The sequence below is a fragment of the Drosophila arizonae genome, chromosome 2 (assembly GCF_054131065.1).
Source record: "Drosophila arizonae isolate 15081-1271.41 chromosome 2, UAZ_ARI_1.0, whole genome shotgun sequence".
In the NCBI taxonomy this organism is placed as follows: Eukaryota; Metazoa; Arthropoda; class Insecta; order Diptera; family Drosophilidae; genus Drosophila; species Drosophila arizonae.
In genome coordinates, this window is record NC_142922.1 from 8,594,963 (window position 1) to 8,612,414 (window position 17,452).

General features: G+C 42.9%; 4 protein-coding genes and 1 long non-coding RNA gene across 5 annotated transcripts; 3 read left to right on the forward strand and 2 right to left on the reverse strand.

Moving 5' to 3' along the window:
- Positions 1 to 175: 175 nt before the first annotated feature.
- On the reverse strand, positions 176 to 1,477 carry LOC108616081 (glutathione S-transferase D1-like). The gene is made up of 2 exons (XM_018011047.2): positions 1,339 to 1,477; positions 176 to 991 (listed from the first exon to the last, which is right to left on the reverse strand). The coding sequence occupies exon 2, from the start codon at positions 980 to 982 to the stop codon at positions 356 to 358; it is 627 nt and encodes a 208-aa protein (XP_017866536.1). The 5' UTR covers positions 983 to 991; positions 1,339 to 1,477; the 3' UTR covers positions 176 to 355.
- On the forward strand, positions 972 to 1,534 carry LOC149270267 (uncharacterized). Its single transcript, XR_016268682.1, has 2 exons — positions 972 to 1,104; positions 1,191 to 1,534. It is a non-coding gene; the product is annotated as an uncharacterized LOC149270267 (long non-coding RNA).
- Positions 1,535 to 3,848: 2,314 nt separating this feature from the next.
- Slbp (Stem-loop binding protein) lies at positions 3,849 to 5,033 on the reverse strand. Its single transcript, XM_018011036.2, has 2 exons — positions 4,719 to 5,033; positions 3,849 to 4,658 (listed from the first exon to the last, which is right to left on the reverse strand). Exons 1-2 carry the CDS (start codon positions 4,872 to 4,874, stop codon positions 4,056 to 4,058), a joined length of 759 nt encoding a protein of 252 aa, XP_017866525.1. The 5' UTR covers positions 4,875 to 5,033; the 3' UTR covers positions 3,849 to 4,055.
- A 66-nt stretch (positions 5,034 to 5,099) lies between these two features.
- On the forward strand, positions 5,100 to 8,805 carry Rpn2 (Regulatory particle non-ATPase 2). The gene is made up of 4 exons (XM_018010917.2): positions 5,100 to 5,226; positions 5,315 to 6,319; positions 6,386 to 7,693; positions 7,762 to 8,805. The coding sequence occupies exons 2-4, from the start codon at positions 5,356 to 5,358 to the stop codon at positions 8,580 to 8,582; spliced, it is 3,093 nt and encodes a 1,030-aa protein (XP_017866406.1). The 5' UTR covers positions 5,100 to 5,226; positions 5,315 to 5,355; the 3' UTR covers positions 8,583 to 8,805.
- A 719-nt stretch (positions 8,806 to 9,524) lies between these two features.
- rdog (red dog mine) lies at positions 9,525 to 16,703 on the forward strand. The gene is made up of 7 exons (XM_018010872.2): positions 9,525 to 10,201; positions 11,857 to 12,087; positions 12,146 to 14,143; positions 14,206 to 14,623; positions 14,691 to 14,841; positions 14,905 to 15,853; positions 15,913 to 16,703. The coding sequence occupies exons 1-7, from the start codon at positions 10,122 to 10,124 to the stop codon at positions 16,235 to 16,237; spliced, it is 4,152 nt and encodes a 1,383-aa protein (XP_017866361.1). The 5' UTR covers positions 9,525 to 10,121; the 3' UTR covers positions 16,238 to 16,703.
- Positions 16,704 to 17,452: the final 749 nt, after the last annotated feature.

Genomic DNA, 17,452 nt, shown 5'->3' on the forward strand with positions numbered 1-17,452 from the left:
ACCCATAAATAAATGCATACAAAACAAACAGCAATATTTGAGTGGAAGTGGACAAAATTACAGCAACAATAAAAACTGGCAGCCTCACACTAACGCATCAAAACTAATAAAAGAGAATGTGAAAAGCTTTTAAGCTCACTGAGAGCGCGATGAAGACAAAAAAAAGCCAAAAAAGTGTGATCTCTTAAATTGTACTCAATAAAAACGAATACTCTTTTATTTGAAGCAAAAATATCGTTCGTACCAGTCTCGCTTGATGCAAAAATTAGCGCACTACAATTGACGATCAAATCGTTTTATGAGTTAGTTGTATGCATAAATTATGAATATAATAATACTCGACACGGAATGAAGCTTAATCGAAGAATTTCTTGAACTCCAAGCAACCGGCCCAGTTCTCATCCCAGCCGGGAGTCACCTTCTTGGCGTTCTCGTACCACTTGCTCACGTTCTCGTACTTGCTGATGTCGAATTTTGCCACGTCGAAGGTGGACACGGTGGCCAAAATGGCAATATCGGCGACGGTGAGTGAGTCGCCAGCGACATAGGTCTGGCCCTCCAGGAAGGTGTTCAGGAAATCGAAGGCAGTCTCAATCTTCTTGAATAACTCGGGATCGGCGGGCGCCTTGGCGAACAGCTGAGGATAGTAGTAGTTGGCAAAGCTCTGGTACAGGGTGCCCATGTCGAAGTACAGTCTCTGGTTGATCAGGGCGCGCTTCTTCGGGCACTTGGGATAGAGTGAATCGGTCTTGCCGTATTTCTCCACCAGGTAAACCAGAATAGCTCGCGATTCCCACAGTGCAAAGCCATTGTCCACTAGCGTGGGAATCGTGTGCTGGGGATTGATCTTCACGAATTCGGGCTTCAGTTGCTCACCAGCCTGCAGATTCAGCAGCTTCTTGTTCAGCTCAACGCCAACAGCCTTAGCGGCCATGATGACGGAGCGGCAGGGAGCGGAGCCGGGCAAATAGTAGAAGTCCATTTTTAATTTCTATAATTAGAAGAGCACAGAGAACAAACGATCATTAGACGCGCTCCATTATTTCAGCAAAAGAAGACAGCAAAAGAACATTCGAAAATTGATAATTAAAAATCGCTTTATATGTATGTATATATATACATATATGTACATATGTATATAGTCCCTTGATGTCATAGTCATAACTTATGTATTTCTTTTTCTCTTTTAGTTTTTTCCACACAACTCAAGTATTTTTTGTTGGCTCACAAAAACAACAACACACTTTGACATATGAACATACATATGTATGCATGTACATATATAACTTGTATATTATGTACGTACGTACGTAGATATATACTAAGGCCACCACTTACTTTTTGATTTGTAGAAAATTTCCGGCGAACTGTACAAAGTATCAAGCAACACTGCTGAGCGCTTTAAGAGACGACCGGCTTTTATAGACCCCCAGCGGGAGTCAGTCACCGGCCGGTGGCCGCTATAAAACCGGCGAGCAACTTATCTATAGTTCGCCGCGAGTACAGTGGACCTTCGGTAAATGAACACAATTTGTTCCAGTTTGAAAAATAATACAAATATTACGTTTCAATTTGAACTGTTATTGAAGGAAAATTACATTAAATGTATAAAAATTTTAAAGAAGTAAAATTGGAATGTAGGCGAAATCTGAAAAGGAAAAATAAAAGGAATTTGGAAAAGAAATATTTTGTCATATTGGATGGAATCATACCTAGATTTTTTTTAACCAAAAAGTTTCTAGAATTTGTAGAGTATCTGACGCCGCTTTAAAATCTGTTGAAAGTGAGACACAGCAATATCATTGAATATTTCTGTTGCACGTGCAGCCTCTGTTTGATTGGGGTGATATTTTTTAACGTATGATGCCACAGACTCCCATGCTTTGAGCATTTCTCTGATGGCACTAGATGGTTGCTGTTCTTCTGTTACCCGCTTGTCTGATAAAGTCTTTTTCTCCTCTGATGTGATGTAAGTGCGCTTAGGCATAGTTTTCCGAGTAAGATCCGTTTCGACACAATTAAAAATTTGCTGGGGCAAGTAACCCGCAGTAGCCACAAGATTCTTAAATTCTGCTGCCTTAGAATCTGAACTTGCTGCTTCACCATGTCTCAATGCGACGTGAATACCAGTGCGTTTTTTAAATTTTTCGAACCACCCCTTGCTGGCTTTAAAATCTTGTCCATTTGCTGTTGATGTCCCTGGTGACTCTTCAATAAGATTGGCGAATATCCTTTTAGCCTTCTCACATATTATAGTTGACGAAAGTGAGTCACCTCGCATTTGCTTTTCGTTAATCCATATCAAAAGCGATCTTTCAACATCATCAAGAATAGGTGAACGTTGCGCAGATACTCTTGATACTCCCTTTGAAGCATTCACCACCTCAAGTTTGTCTTTATTTTTGAGTATTGTAGAGATCGTTGATTTCGATAAGTTGAACGCACGTCCTAAATCAGTCACACCCAAACCAAGTTTATGTTTTTCAATGATTTTGTGCTTCATATCAATAGAAATTATGGCTCTCTTATTTTTCTCTTTCTCTGATTTTTTTTTAGAAGGCATTTAGGTAAGTTAAATTTAAATTTTTAAACAAGCACTAAAAATTTTTGCATAAAATTGCATGCAAAATAGTAGCAAATAATGCAAAAACGGCCAATGAACAGCACTATAAGGAATATTCCAGATTTCCACAATTTCGGTATTTAACACTGACAGAAATTTGTATACAATAAAGGTTTTCCAATTTTTCGCTGGTCGTTGTGCGAAACATTGTTCATTAAGCGAAACTTAATTTCTCCAAAAAAAAGTGTTCGTCATGCGAGGGTCCACTGTATAGTATATGCACACACACAGCATGTACACAGTTGCCATAAAGAGCGCTTGTTGATTTCGCGTGTTTGACGTTGTTTGTATACATGCATATAAAACTACTATCAAAAGGCGGAATATGTAGCAGATATGTATGTATATGTATGTATATGTATATCCAAATTATAACACAAGTAACTTGTACAGCATGCAACAAATAACCTTCACTAGTGATACCACAGAAAGCGTCAACTTTCTAATAAACTCATTGCACTGAATTGCGCCTTAAATTTTCAAGAGAAAATAATTTATGCGCTCTCATCTGCTCTCTGCTCTCAGCAGAGCAATCTTTTCGGTTCTTTTTGTTTGCGAATTCAGACTCATTGTTGCCTGACTCTCTTCACTATGTGCAAGTGAATATGTGCGTTATGTATATACGTGTTGCTGAATTGCTCTATTATGTCTATATGTCTGTTTGTATGTATGTTGTGTACTGTGGATATCTTTTTTTATATCAATATGCTTATAATACCAACAAATTGAGATTCTAATACATACGTGCATTCAAACAATTTTGTTTGTTCCTTCCATCAATATAACTTTACACCGGTAGGAATCCATTTCATCACTTACATATGTACATGCATTCATATGTATGTTTAAAACGATTCAATGACAGTTACATTTTCTATTCACTTTATTAAAATAAAAATTAAAAAAAAAACGTAAATAAAGGATTGACCATTTGAGCTTACTGTTGAAATTCGCTATAAAATACTTTATTAGGGTAGGTCTGAACCATTTTCCAGATCTGTCTAAGTGCCCGCCAACTTTTAAATCGAATAACAGAGCTCATATCGAAAATGTGACGTCACAACAAAGCTGTTAATTAGCATTAAAATTAACGGAACTTCTCTTTGCATTACAAGGTTCTTCCCATGGTAGTTCCCATGATTAGGTCAGCCTTTTTATAGTGGGAAGTTCCATGAAATATTTCAATTCACACTTTCCTGGAAGAAATAAATAGCCTCACGAAAAATTTCAAGATCAAAACGACGCCATTTTATTAAACATTTGAAAATATGTTAACATAACATAACATACGCTGCCCGTAAGCAGTCTTTTAAGGCTAATTTAATACAAACAATATTTGCGATTTTAACTTTTGCCGACTTTGTACCATCGTTTCAATATCCCCCCAATTATCCCTAAGTATATGTTTATTCATAATATAAATATAACAGCTCTAATCTGAGTCAGAATCCGAGTCAGCTTCGCCGGTATTTGAAGCCTTTGCTGCGGGCGGATCATAGACATGCAGCTGCTTGCGCCAGATCTTCACCAATCCATCAAACGCCCGACGGCTGTACTTGCCAAATTTGTTTGGTGTCCTGGGATGTTCGCGAGTGCGCTCCTTCTTGGGCACCGTCTCTACATATCTTTCGTAGGCAGCCGTATTTTTGCCATAGTCGATCTGCTTCTGACGGCGGGACAAAATGGCCGGATCTGCCTCTGTGTACGAGGATGAGGATGATGTTGATGAAGTGTAACTATTATGGCGCACACGCTTCTCTTCCTTGCGACCCTTGAAGTGATGTGCCTTGGTATGCGGATTAGATTCGTTAGTTGCGGACGACGCGCTGCTATTTGGACTGTTGGAGCGACTATTCTCAGTGCTGAGTGTGGGCGGCGTTAGGGAGTGTCGACGCTTAAAGGGCGTCTTTAATTTGTCTTCCTTGACCAGACGCTCAAACTTCTCCTCATTGCTGCCGTCGAGAAACTCCAGAGTCATTTCACGTTTTGATTGAGCAGCTGTGCTCCCGGCACTGCTGTTAAAAGATGACGAGGCCTGAAAGAGATGCTAACTAATTAGCTAACTAGCTTTAGAGTATATAAACATCATATATACCTCATCGCTTTGTCCCAGCTCGGCGCGAACCTCTTGGGCCCAACTGTTCAGCGGCTTGATGTCCATCGAAATGGACGAGCCGGAGGAATTTAAGCTGCCTGCGCTTTTTATTGGTGTGGTTGAATCTACAGACATGCGTTGGTCCTCGAACATCATTTTGTCGCTCTTGTTTTTTATCTTAGTTGTATTTACAATTAAATGCGGTAAATACGTGCCTTAGCGCAGCAAAATAGAGTTTTGTGTTTTGCTCGCTTGTGCTATTTGTTCGCGCGTTTTTGTTGCTGCGATGCTAAATTGTGAGTAACTTGTATATCGATAGCTATCGATGACAACAGAACATAGGGCTGCCACTCATTCATAATAATATGATTACCAACACCGCTCTATGTGTGACTTGCAGCACTCATACACACCAGCCAACATTGTGCAACACTATACCGTTTGGTGATTTAGCGTTTTTTCGGCATAAAAGAAAAGTCTGTGTAACATTAAAAACTGCAATCCATTGGTAAGTACATAAAAAAAATTACTTGTCTATATTGTAAACAGACAGTTTTTCGATTCAAATTATTCATATGTTATATACACTTTCGTAGAACATATTTATTATTGGGACTAAAAACAACGCAAGCAAAAAATGAGCCTCACATCCGCCGCGGGGATAATATCCCTACTTGATGAACCGATGCCAGATCTCAAGGTGTTTGCCTTGAAGAAACTGGACAACATTGTGGATGAGTTCTGGCCTGAAATTTCCGAGTCGATTGAAAAGATCGAAATGCTGCACGAGGACAGGACCTTCCCGGAAAACAAGCTGGCTGGCATGGTCGCTTCCAAGGTATTCTATCATCTCGGCTCGTTTGAGGATGCGCTCACATATGCGCTGGGCGCTGGCGATCTGTTCGATGTGAATGCCCGCAACGAGTACACTGAGACAATCATTGCCAAGTGCATTGATTTTTATATTGCACAACGCATTGAATTCATTGAGAATCCAAAGGAGGCGAAGCCCGTGGATGAGCGCTTGGAGGGCATTGTGAATCGCATGATTCAGCGTTGTCTGGACGATAATCAATACCGCCAGGCTCTTGGCATTGCGCTGGAAACGCGTCGTATGGACATTTTCGAAGTGTCCATCATGAAATCGGACGATGTGCGCGGCATGCTGGCCTATGCCTACAACGTGACCATGTCGCTGCTGCAGAATCGCGGTTTCCGCAATCAGGTGCTGCGCTGCCTGGTCGGACTATATCGAGACTTGGGCGTGCCAGACTATGTGAACATGTGCCAGTGTCTCATCTTTCTGGAGGATCCGCTAGCCGTTGCTGAAATGCTAGACAAGTTGACTGGCTCTCCGGTGGAGGCCAACAACCTGATGGCTTATCAAATCGCCTTCGATTTGTACGAGTCGGCAACCCAGGAGTTTCTGGGTAATGTACTCCAGGCACTGAGGGACACAGCTCCCATACCCACAGCGTTGCCCAGCACATTCAAGCCCCAAGGCACAACAGCTGGAAGTAGTGATACCACTGGCAAGTCTGATGATGAAAAGGCTAAATCGCAAAGCGACGAGCGCATGGAGACCACTGATGATAAGGAAGGTAAGTATTCAGGCCAGACATGCAATCGCTTCCCATTTATTATAAACAATTTTTATTCTTCCTTAGGCGATGGCAAGATCGAACGCACCATCGACTCGCTGAACGACATGGAGAAGCTGCATCAGAAGAACATTGAGAAGCTCATTTCCATCCTCTCCGGCGAAGTGTCTATTGATTTGCAGCTACAGTTTCTCATCCGCAGCAATCACGCCGATCTGCAGATATTGCGTGGCACCAAGGAGGCGGTGCGCGTCTCGATTTGCCACACAGCGACTGTCATTGCCAATGCTTTCATGCACAGCGGCACCACGTCGGATCAGTTCCTGCGCGACAATCTGGATTGGCTGGCCCGTGCCACAAATTGGGCCAAGCTAACCGCAACCGCCTCATTGGGTGTCATTCATCGCGGACACGAGAAGGATTCGCTGGCACTGATGCAAAGCTATTTGCCCAAGGAGGCGGGTCCCAGCTCTGGCTACTCCGAGGGTGGCGCCTTATACGCCCTGGGTCTGATACACGCCAATCATGGCGCCAACATAATCGACTACTTGCTGCAGCAGCTGAAGGATGCCCAGAACGAGAATGTGCGCCATGGTGGCTGCCTTGGCTTAGGCCTGGCCGGCATGGGCACCCATCGCCAGGATTTGTACGAGCAGCTGAAATTCAATTTGTATCAGGACGATGCTGTAACCGGCGAGGCAGCTGGCATTGCAATGGGCATGGTTATGCTGGGCTCCAAAAATGCTCAGGCCATTGAGGATATGGTGTCCTATGCCCAGGAGACACAGCACGAAAAAATTCTTCGCGGTCTAGCCGTAGGCATCTCATTGACCATGTTTGCACGCCTTGAAGAGGCAGATGCCCTTGTCACCAGCCTCTCCACCGACAAGGATCCCGTCTTACGTCGCTCGGGAATGTACACCCTGGCCATGGCTTACAATGGCACGGGCAGCAACAAGGCCATCCGCAAGCTGCTCCACGTGGCCGTTTCTGATGTTAACGACGATGTGCGTCGCGCCGCTGTCACAGCAATTGGTTTCATCTTGTTCCGCACGCCGGAACAGTGCCCATCGGTGGTTAGTTTGTTGGCCGAATCATACAATCCGCATGTACGTTATGGTGCCGCCATGGCACTGGGAATAGCTTGCGCTGGCACTGGACTGCGCGAGGCAATCGCCTTGCTGGAGCCCATGGTTAAATTCGATCCTGTGAACTTTGTCCGTCAGGGTGCGCTCATTGCCTCCTCTATGATCCTCATACAACACACAGACTTAAGTTGCCCCAAGAGCACCTTCTTCCGCCAGCTGTATGCTGAGGTCATCAGCAACAAGCACGAGGATGTTATGGCTAAATATGGTGCCATCCTAGCACAAGGTGAGTGAAGGTCATATACATACAATCTGTTGCATTTTTAAAGTACTGCTTTTTATCTCTGCTTGCAGGTATCATTGATGCTGGCGGTCGCAACGCCACGCTCTCGCTTCAATCTCGCACAGGACATACCAATCTGCAGGCTGTGGTCGGCATGCTGGCTTTCACCCAGTACTGGTACTGGTTCCCACTGGCGCACACCCTGTCCCTTGCCTTTACACCCACCTGTGTAATTGGCCTGAATTCAGATCTGAAGATGCCCAAGATGGAGTACAAATCGGCGGCGAAGCCATCGCTGTACGCCTACCCGGCTCCGCTGGAGGAGAAGAAGAGCGAGGAGCGCGAGAAGGTAGCCACAGCTGTCCTTTCGATTGCAGCTCGACAGAAGCGCCGTGAGAATGCCGACAAGAAGGAGGATGAGAAAATGGATGTTGATGAGGATAGCAAGGAAAGCGCAGCTGCAGGCAGCAAAAAGGAAGATGAGAAATCAGAAACTGCAGTGAAATCCGAAGACAAACCGGCAGAAGAGACCAAGCTCAAAAAGAAGGATGACAAAGAGAAGAAGATTGATGAAAAGGATAAGGAAGCGAGCACTAGCGCGTCTGCTGACAAAGAAAAGGACAAGAAGGAGAAGAAGGAGCCCGAGCCCAATTTCGAAATTTTACAGAACCCGGCACGTGCCCTGCGTCAACAACTGAAAGTCTTGAGTTTAGTCGATGGCCAGAGCTACGAGCCCATGAAAGATATTACTATCGGCGGCATCATTGTATTCAGGCACACGGGCAAGGCCGAAGAGCAGGAACTGGTCGAACCGGTCGCCGCCTTTGGTCCAATGAACGATGATGAGAAGGAGCCCGAGCCACCAGAGCCATTCGAATACATTGAAGATTAAATGGGCATGTTGTTTGTCATCATCTAAGTAAAACATGTTTTGGTTTTTGAATATTGCATACAAATGTATTTTTCACCAAATTTACTAAAAACAAAACAAAATGCAAAAAAAAAATAAAATAAAAGAAAATAATAATAAATAAATTACACAGAGAACTAATGCTAATCTACAATTACTCATAATAAATGTTCATCGCTTATGATGTAAAAAATTGTTTACTACACTCATTCATTAAGAACTTTATCTCCATTTTTTGTCAACTAAAAACATTTCTTTTGTTGTGAAATGAGAAAAACCTTATCAGAATTATCTCAAACATCTCTGTTGTCAGCTGCCGATTCTACATGTTTGAATATTTTTTTTTGTTGCTTATTGATATAAACGAGCTTTTTTAAATTGTATGCCAAACCATTTCACAATGCCTAGAAATTGCTGGCGCTCAAATTTTTAAATTGTCGTTGACAAACAAATACGTTTCTCTCGCTCTATCTACAGTTCGGAGACCGTTTCATTCCGTCATACACACACATATAGTATATAAACATGTTTGACCGTGATTGGTATGCGTGAGAGAGCGAGAGAAACCGATTTGAGCAAACTAAACTGCAGTCTTGTGTATCAACGTCGAAGCTAATTTACTCTTTCCTAAGTATTAAATAAATAAATATTTTGATTTATGTGTCAATTTATATATACTCTATATTTAACTTCATTCCACTCATAAAATGCTCGGAAAGTAACCTGTTTTGGGCACATTTATACGAATGGGAACTGTTACCTCTAGCTCAATGTTTGTCGTGCGTTACAAAAGTAACGAGAAACCATTTATACTCTCAGCAATACCGTACGACTCGGGCAGCTGTTTACACCAACACACTCACGCACTCTTTTTCTCTTTCGCTCTTCCTGGCTGAGGTTTATTTCAAAGTTTTCTTGCTCTATCGTTTGCGTCAATCCCACCATTGCCGTTTCAGAAGTCGGGCCAAAAAGACGTGCGTCGGTCCATTACAATTACAGATAGTTTGGCTTCGCGTAATTATTGTAAATTCTAATTAATTACAGAGGGCAACAAATAATAAATTGAAAGTGTGATATTTGTGCGGTAAAAGCCAACTCGATCGATTGCGTATGAAACAGTTGTGTTTGCATTTGCTTCTGCGTTTGCTTTGTTTGTTGCTAGGTCAATCACGGCAGCAAACGGCTAATTTTATATGAGAAGCGGACACACAAGAATTGCGGCTGGCCTCGACCCTAGACAGTTTACAGTGGCTATGTTGTTGTTGCCGGCATAATTTTGTACATACTTAAACATATGCATTACTGTTAAAAACACATACATACTTACATATGTGCATTTCGTCAATATACATACACACATATTGCTGGGACAGTGAGCGTGCATAAAATTTTAATAAAGCAGCCGCATACAAAGAGCAGTGAACGATAGCTCTATTTGCGTTTTACTTGTAATTGGGTGGCGTAACGGTGAATGCAAAAGTGATAAATTGTGCCTAAAATTAATAGAAAGCCACCCATATTATGAACCGCACCAGAAGAAAGATTGTACGTCCAAAAAATCTTTACTCAAGTGCAAATGTATTTTCACGATGGAGTTTTTGGTAAGTTACAAGTAGTGGTTCTTCCCCCTTCGCACTGTCCACACACACATACATACAAACATGCTAGTCATTAACGGTAAATTATACATACATACATACATACATGTATGGAAATTGTGCAGTGTTCGCTGACTGTGGCTTCTCAGCTCGATAGCACGTGCTAGAATCTTTAATTGTCGCTGCATATGTACATATGTATGTATAATTGTACATACATGCATTGTATGTCTATATGTACATACATATGTACGTTTTTATTCTAATGAACTGTTCTTTGCGACATAGAGCATCGAGAGAAACACAAATTCCCAAGACCCCGATGCTGGATAAATTGTGAAATATGCACAAATGTATATAAAGTTTATACATATACATATGTATGTATGTATGCATAGGTAGATTTTTACTATGTAAATTATATATGTATGTAGTATTTTGTATTTTGTATGTGCATATGTACATACATATTTGTTTTTATATTTCTTACTAATATGTAGTGTTGTTCATCTAGCCATAAAATTTAGCTTTTAAATCCGTTGCTGAAAGTTCTAATATGACAGCTAATAAATAAAAATGCTCAAAAACCGTCAGAATTGGCTATTATTACGTAAAAATATTAATAAATGGGCAACACTATTAATAAATAAGCATACAGTCATAATTACAAAATATATATGTATGTTCATACGTATAGTTTGCTTTAGATGTAATTTTTTAATTTTAATGCTGTTTATATTTTGTTTATAGAGGTTATTCACCGTCCGATTATTGCTCTTTGACATTCACCCGTTTTTTCGGCACATATACATATGTATTAAATTAATATAAGTAATATAAATGACTATGAGCTGATAAGAGCATATATAAACTTAGAGTAATATACATATATGTATATTAAATATATAACACAAATTCACACATCCATATGCATACATATGTATACTTGAACAGCTCACAGTTCCGCATATGTTCATTTTGATTAGAATTACATTGGGACATTTTTATTAGAAAAGCATTGAATAAATATTATTGGCAAATCGAGTTAGATTATAATATGAAATACAATGAATGTGCAGCGATTGCCAGGCGATCAATCTTTTACTTTCCATATCCATATAGTTATCATATTTGTTTACTAATGATCATTATCGCTTCAGATTTTAGTATGCTTACTACTGTACTGCATGTAGTACGAGTCTGCCTTATCTTATGAGCAGTAAAAAAGTAATAATCTTATTTCAATATTTAATATAATTTATTGTGTACACAACACAATGTTTGGCTGTAGGATATTCATAAGTTGAAGTTCAAAATAAAATATAATGTCTTCTATCTTATCGGTATAGTCACCCAGACCACATGGGACGTTAGCAACCCCTTGGAACTGAGAAGCTTAGTTAATTATACGCTAAATGGATGTAAGGCCTTCAAAATGCGAACAACAATCATTAATGAAACCCTAAAAAAAACTTAACACAAATGTAATTAGTAATAATAATTAGAGTATATTTTTTTCTTATCAAAGTACAGTGGGTGCTCGATATTGGCAACTGAGTACAAACGTAGATAGGCATATGTAGAACATTGATTTGGTACTTGTAATACATAAAAATATTTATCTTTACAATCTCATGCTATCGATTTTGCGATTTCAGGTGGATGCGCGATTTGTTCAAACGCGGTCTGGAAGGTCCACTCACAGACGAGGAGCTGTACCAACATAGAAAGACGCTGGACAGTGAACGCGTGACGAGCACGTTTACTGAATTGTGGGAGGATGAGAAGAAGCACAACAATCCGAGCGTCGTACGCATGATATTTCGTGCATATGGCGCCATATTCGTGCCCTTGGGATTGCTCTTTTCCATTCTGGAAACATGTTGCAAGTAAGTATAGTAATCACCGTTGTTGAAATGAGCTAATCCTTAATTGTGTAATTCACAGATCCCTAATGCCTTTATTTCTGGGCGGTCTGGTGGGTTATTTCGCCACGGATCAGACAACGATAACCGAGTCAATGGCCTATTACTATGCGTTCGGCATTGTGATCTGCATGCTGCTGCCCGTGCTGACATTCCACCCGTTCATCTTTTACATATTCCAAGTGGGCACCAAGCTGCGACTGGCACTGTCCGGCCTCATTTACCGCAAGTGCCTGGAGGTGTCCAAGAGCAACAGAAACGATGGCCTACGCGCACGTGCCATTAATATATTGTCCAACGATCTGGGACGCTTCGATGTGGCCCTCTGCTTTCTGCATGACACATGGAAAGGGCCAATGGAATCGTTGCTCATTGGCTATCTCATGTACCGCGAGATCGGCATTTCGGCCGTCATTGGCGTTTCCTTTATGCTCAGTTTTATACCGCTCCAAGCGTGGGCTGCCAAAAAGGCAGCCAGCTTTCGTCAGATGACTGCGGAGCGTACAGACTTACGCGTGAGGCTTATGAACGAGATTATACAGGGCATACAGGTGATTAAGATGTATGCCTGGGAGAAGTCCTTTGCGCGCGTCATTGCCGAGGTGCGTCTGAAGGAAGTGAACGCCATTCGAGGAACTGCCTACATTCATGCCGCTCTCAGCTGCACCTCGATGATCTCTCCACTGTCTGTGTTCCTCGCCCTCTGCTCGTATGTTTACCTGGGCGATGCACTCACTGCCAAGAAGGTCTACATGTTATCCTCCTACTTCAACATGCTCAACGATTCCATGGTTCACTTTTGGCCTCTATCCATCACGTTCATAGCGGAGGCACTGGTCTCGGCGCAACGCTGCAAGGAATTTCTGCTGGATGGCGACAAGGCCGAGGTGCCAATCAAACTGGAGTCGGATGCCAAGGCGCCCAAGAACAAGCGCAAGGTAACCCGAGAGGACAAACTGAAGAATGTCGAGGTAAATGGCACGCTGCTGATCAACGGTGAGCCGACGACACAGACGCAGCACAGTCGGCTGCGCGACTATAGCCCGGATGCGCCACAGAAGTGCGTGGTCTTGAAGAACGTCTCCGCTTCGTGGGACTCAAGTGATGGTCATGCCAACTGCGCCATCGATAGCTTCAGCACGGACATTCAGGATCAGACGTTGACTGCTGTGGTTGGCCCAGTTGGTGCCGGCAAGTCCAGTCTCCTTCATGTGCTGCTCGGCGAGGTGGGCATTGATCAAGGCGAGGCATCGGTGCATGGCAAGATCTCATATGCTGCACAGGAGCCGTGGGTCTTTGAGGGCACCATACGCGATAATATCGTCTTTGTTGAGGACTACAATGAGCGGCGCTACAAGAAGGTGATCAAGGCGTGTGCCTTGGAACGCGATCTGGAGCTAATGCCAAAGGGTGATCTAACTGTGGTGGGCGAACGCGGAGTCAGTCTCAGCGGTGGTCAGAAGGCGCGCGTGAGTCTAGCCCGGGCTGTCTACCGCAAGGCAGATATCTACCTGCTGGACGATCCGCTGTCTGCTGTCGACACGCACGTCGGCAAGCACATCTTTGACAGGTGCATACGCGACTTTCTGTCCAACAAGATACGCATATTGGTCACACATCAGCTGCAGTATTTGTTCGACGTGGAGCACCTGCTGCTGATGTCCTCCGGCAAGGTTGTGGCGCAGGGCAGCTATCAGGAGCTGCAGCGCTCACGCCAATTTCAGTTCCTGGAGCAGGCACGTGCGCACGATGAGAGCGGCATCGACACGGACAGCGTTCATAGTCACATGTCGCGCAGTGATTCCGAGAAGAGCATGGATCAGCATAATACGTTGCTGCGGCCCGATGAAACCGTGGAGGAGATCAACCAGGAGCAGCAGTGTGTGGGCGCGGTTAAGTTCAGCGTATACGCTTCCTACTTCAAGGCACTTGAGAGCACATTTTTCTTCAGCTTGATTGTGGTGCTCTTCGTTTGCTCGAGGATCATGCTCACGGGTGTGGACTACTTCCTTTCCCGCTGGTGAGTTTGAGGAGTTCTAAAAAAAGTGCATTATTCACTAATCACATATTCCTTTCGTATAGGGTAATTTGGGAGGAAAAGATTGCTTTAAACGGCAGCTCCCTTGCTGTGCCAGCAGCTGTCAATGCCACGCTGGATGTGACCACAGAGGTGTCTGTTAATGATACAGTGTTCAGTGCCTTGCCGACAGAAAATGTGGCAAATGCGGACATTGAGAGTGACGTGCGTCAGGAGCTTGTCGTATTCTATGCCGCGATTCTGTTCGCCACGTTAATTGTTTACCTGATGCGCACCTTTGGCTACTTTAGGATGTGTCTGCGCATTTCTCTGCGCCTGCACGATCGCCTCTTCCGTGGAATCACACGCGCCACCATGTACTTTTTCAATACGAACTCCTCTGGCCGCATTTTGAATCGCTTCTCCAAGGACATACGCACAGTGGACACTGATCTGCCGCACACGCTGCTGGATTGCCTGGCTGTAATTATTTCTTTATTATCAAATACGTTATTTATTGATAAACTGACAAGCCTTTCAATACTTGCAGTTTGCCATTGATGTCTCCGGCGTGCTGGTCATTGTAGCCATTGCAAATTATTGGCTGCTGGTGCCCGCGGCTGTGATTGTCGTCCTTCTCGGCTGCATACGTTACCTTTATGTGAACACGAGTCGCAGCATCAAGCGACTGGAGGGCATATGTAAGTCCACAAATTTTCTTTAGTCTGGTTAATGTGAATCATGAAGCTTTGTTTCTTTTGCAGCTCGCAGTCCCATCTACTCGCTGACAAATCAAACGTTTCAAGGTCTAACCACAGTACGTGCTCTGCAGGCACAGAGCGCGTTGGAGAGCGAGTTTCACGAGTATCAAAATGCCAATACCTCCGCCTGGTTTCTCTTCCTCTCGTGCACACGCGCATTTGCGTTGTGGTCGGACCTGTTGTGCATTGGCTATATCACAGCCGTCACATTTAGTTTTCTGCTGCTGCGCAACGAGTTTAACAGCGGCGATGTCGGGTTGGCGATATTGCACAGCACCACCATGACTGGCATGTGTCAGTGGGGTATGCGGCAAACTGCACAGCTGGAGAATGAGATGACCAGCGTTGAACGTGTGCTGGAGTATACGGAACAGCCATCGGAGCCGCCACTGGAGACTGCTGAGAAATTCAAACCGAAAACCGAATGGCCTAGCAAAGGACGCATTGAGTTCATTAACTTTAAGCTGCGGTATGCACCAAAGGAGGAGCCTGTGCTGCGAGATCTGAACTTTACCATTGAGTCGCGAGAGAAGATTGGTATTGTGGGACGCACCGGTGCTGGCAAATCCTCCATTATACAGTCAATATTCCGCTTGGCCTGCAATGAGGGCATGATTCGCATAGATGATGTCGATATTGAGCACATGGGCTTGCATGATTTGCGCAGTCGTATCTCCATAATACCACAGGATCCTGTGCTATTCTCTGGAACACTGCGCTACAATCTGGATCCGATGAATGAACGAACAGATGAAGAGATGTGGAAGGCACTGGGCGATGTAGAGCTGCGTTCCTATGTATCCACGCTCATTGGTGGTCTCAATTGTCGCATGTACGATGGTGGCTCCAATTTCAGCGTGGGTCAGCGGCAGCTTGTGTGCCTGGCACGAGCCATACTCCGTAACAACCGGATACTGATATTGGATGAGGCTACGGCCAATGTGGATCCAGAGTATGCGTTGAATTGGATTCTTTTTCTGTCCATTGTTGTAATTATGTTTTATTTTGCAGAACCGACAAGCTGATTCAGCAAACGATCCGCTCCAAGTTTGCCAACTGTACAGTACTGACCATTGCCCATCGACTGCATACAGTTATGGACTCGGACCGTGTCTTGGTCATGGATGCAGGCGAGGTGCGAGAGCTGGGCCATGCCTACGAGCTGCTGCAACGGCCCGACGGCTATTTGCGTCAGCTGGTGAACAATACGGGTACATCGATGGCGAATGCGCTAATGCAGGCGGCGGAAGAGAGCTATAGCAAACGGCTATTGGATGGACGAATATCTGCCGATGATCTGAATATCACGGCAGCGATGCACGAGCACAACGATTAGCACAGTAATAACTCACCCAGCAACAAAAGCACAAAACTTATTTAAGATGCATAGCATTGGGAACTGAAAGTATTATGAGCGTACATCAAAATGTTGTACTTAACTTTAATTTATGTTTTCTCTGTGCTGTGTAATTGTACATAAATTTATGTATGTAAGCGTGATTATATTGTTAACTTGTTACTTAAATTTCGAATGGCGAATTTATGAATGCAATACTTTCGTTAGATATGTCTAATGTATACCTCCGCTATGTCTTCAGAAAACTATAAAGCTCGAAAGCAATTTGCACAAATCAAAATGCAACTTAAATCAGACTATATCTACTGCTATTTTTTTTATACATCTACTGTATACACCTAATATAGATACTATATAGTCTAAAGTAATGACATTGTACTTATGTAGGTATATATGTAAACAATAAAGTGCCTGAGAATGATTACACCAAACAATAAATTAAAAATCTATGCCTTAACTGCTATTAGCTAATATTTATATTAGTCATAAGACGGTCAATATATATCGCGGATCTGGAGCGAGCAGATAAAAAAAAAACTAAATTAAAAAAATTCTTTCTGTTAAGTGGGAAGGGCTTTAATCAAAATTGTCAATACTTAAAAAGTGTAGTAAAATATATTGGGAATATCTGGTTAAAGTGGACAGCTAACATTCAAGTGTTCGACTGATAGATACCCTATAGACAGAGATCATGGTTTGTGAGTATTATGTGTGATAGTTGACTAATTGATAGAAAAAAAATGATGGAACTTGTTCATATAAAATTTTAGTATGGAGAACTCTGCAAAGATAAATACTTTTCATTTAGATACGCTCTATGTTTAGCTATATGGATCTGTATTTAAAATGTGGGCAGCAGAGATAGCACTATTTGTGACCTATTAAATATGATTTTCCTTAAACACAATTTTAGAAATTTAAACCATGTACAGGGTATTTGGAATATATATTACTCATAGCTTGGTTTATTGAGCTAACTGTTAACCTGAACTATGGCACTCTGGCCATGTTTTCGGTTGCGACTGCAGTGCGGCTGATGGTTCGCTGTCAGGCGGCATTAAGATAAAACTGGCACCGAGTGGTGCGATAGGGCAGCTCGGATCATTGATTTATACCGATGATTCGCGAACGTAGCAAAACATTCCGTTAAAAATCAAATGCCTTTCACACACGCCCTATCAGTTACGAGTGAAA